At 45.0% G+C, this 8,147-nt stretch overlaps 1 protein-coding gene across 1 annotated transcript in view; it reads left to right on the top strand.

The window, feature by feature from the left end:
* The first annotated feature begins 712 nt into the window (after positions 1-712).
* Positions 713-8,147, top strand: part of dock3 (dedicator of cytokinesis 3) — a 46,764-nt gene continuing 39,329 nt past the window's right edge. Inside the window, 3 exon segments of the mRNA XM_060055339.1 lie at positions 713-1,636; positions 7,036-7,119; positions 7,745-7,785. Of these exon segments, the coding sequence (XP_059911322.1) occupies positions 1,600-1,636; positions 7,036-7,119; positions 7,745-7,785 (162 nt within the window). The 5' untranslated portion in view covers positions 713-1,599.

Below are 8,147 nucleotides of genomic sequence, written 5' to 3'. Positions count from 1 at the left end.
TGTAAATATTTCAGAAGAGCATATAGGTAAATAAAAAAAAAAACGTTACTGCTGTAACATGGCGCAAAATGGAAAATTAAGATGGATTGTAAAGATATTGTTATGTTTTTATCATTTTGTTGGCTTTCAGGTGGTTGTTTTCCTTTAGACTTAGCACTTAATATATTCATACATTGTGACAGACACAAACGCACCTTCGATGTGTGACCCCAGCTGTGGTTTAATATTTCAGTAATCGGTGTTAAATTTATTACATCAAATTTGCATAATTATCATTCACTTTAATTACCTTAAAAATCACACCTTTTCCCAGAGGTTGATGCAATTATCCTATGTTCAGCTGTTAATCACCTTCCCCTTCTTGTGTCCTGTTGATTAATCGTGAGTCACATCTAAGCCATTTGGTGTGGGTGGAGATTCACTTGACTCCCAAAAGTCACCACATCGGACTAAGCCAAATAGCGTTTCAATCGGCTGATAGTTAGACCATACGTTAAATTTCAATCTGTTTTAGTCAGAAACATATTTTTAGTGGTCGGGCTGTTGCTCTTTGATAGAGCAAACTGACATCCTTCACATGCTGCTGGTTCAGAGTCATGCAGTAAATCTCACTGACACAATAAGTAGCCTACACTGTCACAGAGCATCCACTGGCTGCTCTGCTGCTGCTGCTGCTGCTGCTGCTGCCTCTTCTTCTGGAAAATGACTCAGCCAGGAGTGCCGCCTTGCACACATGGTCTGCTCGGGTAATTCTCCCACATGATGTAATACCATGGGCCAATTATGTAGCCCCGGCCCTTGGGCAACACACATCCAATCAATAGGCACACTGCCTTTAAGCCGTCGAGGAGCCGTCGCACTGGCACTGGAAATCAAAGCAGTGGATAGAAATGGGTGATGGACGCCAATGTCAGTCAGTCGCGGAGGGAGGGAAACAGAAACGCAGAGCACACATCTGCAAACGCTTGACACTTCAGTGTTGACAATTCCGAGTCATGTGACGTGTAACGTGAAGATGGCGCAGCTCATGCTATATTGCAGTTTGGCTCATATTTTCTTGCACCACTCGGCCAGTTTGGACCGGTGAACCGAATCAAGTGTCCTAATCCCGCGTGTGAGGATCGGAGCCCCCCGTGCGTCCTGATCGCGGCTCGCTCATAGCTTCATAGCTCTTCAGACTCCTGGACTTCATTGCGGTGCGATATATAGGCTCGAGGACCTGAAACCTAAAATTAAATAAATAAATGCCGATAGAAAAAAAAAACCTTCCTACTGATCCAATCGAAATGCGGCTGTAATATTAGCGTTGGGAGAATAGATTACGGTGTGTTTGGTAGGTGGACACGGAGACTGCATCAGATCGGTACGACGGCTCGGAAGAACACATCGGGACCACATAGACCCCCCCCCCCGAGCCCAGAGGCGACGATGGTCGCGTTTTTTCTCCAAACGTTAGGAGAATCCGATTCCGGTCAAGACGTGCATCTCGATGTGTGAGAAGGAGACAACATCATTCGTAGCCTTTAGCCAACGTTTAGCATCATCCTCTCAGGATATCGACATAATGTGACTTGGTGTGCTGAAGGAAAAGAACCAAATATGTGGATACCTACGGAGGAGGAGAAGATCGGTGTTGGTGAGTTAATAAGCTATTATTGATTTTTGCCCAATTGTCAGATTCTTCGATTTCAGGGACTTTTTGACACAACGCTGGTGCCTTGGCATTTTCTAAATAACCCCCATAGGGGGTTTGTTGTCATCGACGTTTGGGATCATGTATAGGCATGATTTCATGTTTACTTTGCTTATTATTGGCAATGGAAAACCTATAGCCTACAGTTCTAATGGTTTACATACATGGTCAGTGACTGCATGGGGGAGAGAGAGAGAGAGAGAGAGAGAGAGAGAGAGAGAGAGAGAGAGAGAGAGAGAGAGAGAGAGAGAGAGAGAGAGAGAGAGAGAGAGAAATTGCGTGGGATGATTCAATCCATACAGCCCCTAGCCCCTACTACCATCACGAATGCCTGCCTTTCTTGTGATACAGCCCCACACGTTAAATATCAAACCATCTATCGTTGTAGTTGGGATCAGTAAACATGCATCAATGTTGGCTTATTGTTAAGTTTTCTTTGAAGATCTTTATCATGGGGAGAAGGATGATTCACGTTTAAACCACAAGGGGGCAGTGACGCCGCCCTTTCCCTCCAACAGGTGTAGGCTGGAGTAAGCAGCGGGGCTGCATGTAGCCTTCATGTATAAGCACTGAGCTGTAATAACCACGGGCCTTCTGCTGCGACAGACTCAAATGCCTTATTATTATCATTATTTATATCTTTTTTTATTCTGAAGCAATTGTACAACTGTCACCGGTCACCATTTTGAGCGTTGGGTATTATTACGACACCGACTAGCCTACTACTCCTTCTCAACGCCAACATGATCCGAGTGATGCGATGGACCGAATGAGTCATGTCCAGATGCTCATCACGAGCGTGTTCTATACTTGCAGGGTTGCTCACTCGCTTGCAGTTCTTTTTTTTATGAAGGGCTTGGTATAGGGCTACAAGTTAGAACACACTGAATGATCCACAGAGAGACAAGACACGCATAGCGGATAGCAAAGTAACAGTGGACGTGTGAGTGAGTGAGTGAGTGAGTGAGTGAGTGAGTGAGTGAGTGAGTGAGGAGGAGGAGGAGGACGAGGCGGAGGTGGAGGAGGGAGCAACAGATCACCGCTACCTCCGCATCCATTCGGTAAAGAGTGTAATAGCGCTCTCCATGGTGCTGAAATACGACCGGGATCTTAATGGGGGAGACCAGCTAGGGGGGAACGGGACGTTGTGCTCGTGTGCCCGTTTTAAACAAGCTATGGTGGAGCTCCATAGGAAAAAGGTGGTGATGCATCATTGTTTTGTCGTTGTACACACACACACACACACACACACACACACACACACACACACACACACACACACACACACACACACACACACACACACACACACACACACACACCTAGTCAGGTGTGTGTGTGTGTGTGTGTGTGTGTTTAGGATTACGTAGCCCAAATTGACTGAGTGGATAATTTCTGATGTATTTAACCATTATCTCAACCCCTCATCTTAGCACCACACTCAAGGCTGAACGATAAGGATGGAAACTCCCTTCACGCACTTCAGGGATTCTCTGATATTGGATTATTCTTTGAAGACAGTACACCCAAAGTTGTGGCCACTGTGAACCATTTTGCTCACGGTCGACAAAGCCTGCCTAAATAAAGCATGAGTAGAGCACACATGCACCTCTGTGCATCTGTTTGTGTATGAGAGAGAGTGAGAGAAAGAGAGAGAAAGATAGAGCAAGAGGGAGAGAGAGACAGAGATGCAGAGAGAGAGGGAGGAAGGGAGTCAATTGTTTATTGTCATTACATCAGTGCTGAAAATAGATTAAAGTTGGGGCCATTATCACCCCTTTACATATGCATTCCCACTAGAGGTGAATGGCTATGGATATACAGGAAGTTGAAATCAGTTCTGGCAAAATATACCCCAAGGTCTAGTAGAAGAAATTCTCCAGGTTGGCGAGAACTTGGAGCAGCGTACCAGTAAATGAGCAAAGGCTTTGGAGTTATAATGAACCACACGATTCACTGGCTCTCACCGTGCCAAGTTGTTGCGTCATCGTGTTTTGAAACTTTGTCCAGTAGTGAACTACAACATGGCTACCTCTTCGTAGGACCTCTTTGAACTACAAGCTCAGTCGCATTGGGTTAGTGTGGATTGCGTGACGGAAGTGCTCAACTCATCCCAACCCCATCGCCAATTGTTCTCATGAATAAGGAATACAATGGAAGATGGACTGCATTCATGTAGCGTTTTTCAAACCTTTGGCCACAAGCGCTTTCATAATTATGGACCCACATATGCATGATCATATGCAGTCTCATAGGCAAGGTAACAGCCAGGTCATCTGGAGCAGTAACACTTAGCTAGGAGGATCCCGGGATCGACCCAGCATCCTTTGCCTCTGCCTCCTGCCATAATAAGTGGTGACAGGAAGCCAGTTACACATCATTTGAATGAAGCCTTTTTAAGTAAAACCAGGGTCAGCACAATAATGCCGCGTTTCCACTGCAGGGTGCGGTAAGGTTCGGGTCGCCTCAGTCCGGTAGGGAGGGGGCGGTATAGCCCAGCTCAGTTCCGAGGTCGCGTTTCCACCGCCGACAGTACCCTTTATGGTAGGCCGGATGTCGATCGCCGCGGCCGCTACGTAAACATCGTGACATCATAGCAGCGCGACACAGTGTAGCCTGCTCAATAAAAACAATGGAAAAGTTGAACGCGACACATTAAACCAAGAGCTACAATGGAATACGTCCAGCAACAGTTCTTGGCCTTTATGCTTTTCATATGGCAGTTAATCAACTTCCAAAGGCTACTGTTTGTTTGTTTTTATCCCCACGTCGCCCGGAAGTGACGATTCTGTCGACCAATCAACGGAGGGGGTGTGTAGCTCGAATTTTCCGGCACCCTTTCAGGCGTCTCAGTACCCCAACGGAAGAGTACTGAAGACGAGGGCAAAACGAGTACGGCTCAGTCCGGGTCACGCCCACTTTTGGCGGTGTAAACGCAATCCGTACCGCACCTTTGCGAACCGAACCGTACTGCACCCTGCAGTGGAAACGCGGCATAAGGGAGTGAGGTTAGCTACTGTTTTAACTGTTCAGGTTGTCGATCCTCTTCAGCAAAGGATCCTGTCAGATCGAGTGGTCATCTTCCTTTTTGTTTTTATTTGTTTATGTAGGTTGTTGTGATGCAGGTATGAAGATCCATTTTGTGACACTAAAGTAAAGATTATAGCTTTTTCTTCTACCTCTTTTTTTTTTATCTTTTTATTATTCAACAATATTAAGGTGCTATGAAATGGATGGATCTTCAGATTAGTTAGTGTTCATTCTTTACAAAATATGAAGAATTTTTGAGGACAGAGTGATAGAGAGTGAGAGAGGGCTGCAAAGGAAGCCAAGTGAAATAGGTCAACGTTAGACTGAAACTCTGAATGTCAAGCCTCTGACAACAAGCTAAATGCTGCTTGCTGCAGTGTGCCAAAATCATTGTGACAAAGAAAGACCAAGAAAATAATAACACCCTGGCAAGCACCATTTATAACGTGTCTCTGTATGTGTGTGTGTGTGTAGGTGTGTGTGTGTGTGTGTATGTATGAATGAGTGTGTGCATGTGTGTGAATGCACATGTGTGTGTGTGTTTGCGTACGTCTACCGCATGCATGGTTTTGTGTGCGTGTGTGTGGATGTGTGTGTGTGCGCGTGTGTGTTTTATGTGTCTATGTTCCAGAAACCTCTCCTTACACGGACGTCTAAAGTAAGGAAATATATAATTATGTGGTTGTTCAAATCTGATGTGCTGATTCTCGTGGCATGCTGAGTGCCAGTGTTCATTCTGTCAACGACAATAGGGATAGTTGTTGTACTGTGTTAGCTTTTGCATTCACCAAAGCACCTCAAGCTTAATGCACACTGGCACAGGAAACATTGCATACAAACAGCATACAAGATACAAGGTAACGTTCCGCTAATATGTAATTACTGCCGCTGCCATCTGTTGGATGTCAGCCGCTCTCGTAAACAAACACACCATTCATTTCCTTTTGACTCCTGTCTTTTCCTTTTTTTTCTTTTCTTGTTTCGTTGTTATGTTTTTGCAATTCAAATGACCTGGAGGACATTTAAGAAGTGGGGGCTCCTAAATAGTGCACAACTAATTCCTGAAGCAAAGGGCAAAACAGTGACATGGTGACTTTCTTGTTAAGCCAATCGCTCTCTGACAATAATGCTCAACAACACAGCTTCTGTTACCTCACCATTAAAACACTTAAATAATAAACCAGAAATCCTACGTCCCTGTAGCAGTTACAGTTGGAGAAAGCCCCCCGGTTTTTGGACGATCTGTTGCTATAGTTACCATAGCAAAGGAACTAAGCACTTGTTTCCCTCCAACGGGCTCCGAAGCTGAGCCCCTGCACCCTTCCCTCAGCACTCCTCCTCCTCCTCCTCTTACTCCCCCTCACACGGGTCCCCTGGCTAGTTCATTAGCATAATGACTCACATGGTGCACTTCTCCAAGGGCCACCATTTGTATGCTTTTTTTTGTATTTTTATTGTCAATGGAGTCCTGTCATTATCAAACAAAAGTATATTTTCCCAGGCTTGCATGCATTAGGTCTCGCCGGTGTTGTCCAACGCAGGAACAGGCTGCGGCTGGGGTGCCAGAGGCTACACGCTACACTGTGGGGGCAATTCAGTGTGACGAGTTGTGCTTTGGAGATTAAACGTATACTTAGTGTTTTTTTTTCTCTCTCTCCGTGGCAGGATCTTGTGTGTGTGTGTACACACCAAGCTTCTGATTTCGCAACGCTGCAAAAGCTGGCTCATGCGAGATGCACGCTAAGGCGCAGTGTTTAGTCAAACTACTTTATAGTTGTGGGTGGGTTCTTACTTTTTTTTTTTTACTGTAGACCGTGCAATTAACATGACATTGCACTAAAATTGGGCCTGCTTAGGAATTAATTGCCTATTAAAATGACTACCCACCTCAGGGTGGGAGATTGTTTACAGTTGGTTAAACAGTGCCTCCTGCGTAGACTGTGTTTAGATGCTTGCATCTAACGGCTTATTAAAATCCCCCAGTTTACCGCCTTTCTGTAGCCCCAAAAACACATGGATGTCCAACGTGTATTATCAGGGGTCCCAAGGCAGAAAGCAGACAAAAGCTACACTCTGGTCTCTCTCTCTCTCTGTCTCTCTCTCTCTCTCTCTCTCTCTCTCTCTCTCTCTCTCTCTCTCTCTCTCTCTCCATCTCTCTCTCTCTCTCTCTCTCTCTCTCTATATATATATATATATATATATATATATATATATATGAAAAGCGCCAGCAAGCGGGCGATAAAACAAATAAATAAAAGAAAAATGTAACAAAACGTTGATTTTCCTTCCGTTTTTTGTCTTTTCTTGCACAGTAATCAGCAGCTTCCGCTCCCCAGTATGTCAGGCCCTGGTGCTGGAGGTCGGGGAAACCGTACAGATCCTGGAGAAGTGTGAAGGTAGGGGCGCCGCGGCCGCCACGCTGGTTCTGTTGGAGACGGCTGAGTCGCTGCCGGACAGAATGTACAGCTGTCTGCTCACTCCTACACATGCTCTGGTCGCCTTGACATTCAATGTAAATCACCATCCATTGACTTTACATAGTCATAGGCACACATGATAAACGATGCCTTTGTCTGAGGCCACCTGGATACTTATATTCCAATTCTCTAGCATGCAGCCAGTGCTTTGTTTCTGCTAGTATAGTTTGTGCTATTCTTACCATATTTTTGCTATTTCTGACCTTATTTGAGAATCTTTTAAATAATCTGATATCTTCTTAATATTCTTGTGCTATTTATTGTGCTTACCATCACAAAGAAATGTCACTGGTCAGGTCACTGTGAAATACTGTAGATATGACAAATATAACACCCTGACTTTGACTTCAGCGGTTGAGGATGTGGAAATATAATCTTCATGGGAGGAAAATATATAATGGCGTGCCACTCTCTTCGGCTTGTGGTTCCAGTTACTACAGGGGACAACCTCATCGAAGAGAGAGAGGAGGCAGAGGGATTTGAACAAATGGCGATCCCTGAAATAATTTTCTGTGCCTAAAAAGCTGATGTGTGTTTCCTTTAGGTTGGTACCGGGGCTTTTCCACCAGGAAGCCTTCTGTCAAGGTAAATATGTCCATGTGTACATGTACTTCTCTGTCTGTGTTGTCAAACGCAGTCATGCATGTTTTATTGACATGACTGGAGACAAATTATTCAAAGCATATAAGCCATGGGGCTTCAGAACCTGCGTTTTGTGCTCCTCCCACGTTTCTTCCTCCTAACATTTCCTACAATATTTCCACGTTACCTTTCTGTGTGCACCAATTCAAAGCCAAGTGCCTAGTGGCCACTGAGTCCATTACCCTTGCATTGTGTCACAGTCACACTCCACCTCTGGCTAAGATTTGATAGCAATGTGTCACTCACTCGCAACACAGACACACACGCACACACACACAGAAAAAACCACACACCTACACAGGCAA

The sequence above is a fragment of the Gadus macrocephalus genome, chromosome 1, assembly GCF_031168955.1.
Source record: "Gadus macrocephalus chromosome 1, ASM3116895v1".
NCBI lineage: Eukaryota > Metazoa > Chordata > Actinopteri > Gadiformes > Gadidae > Gadus > Gadus macrocephalus.
This window is presented reverse-complemented; position numbering and strand designations above follow the sequence as displayed.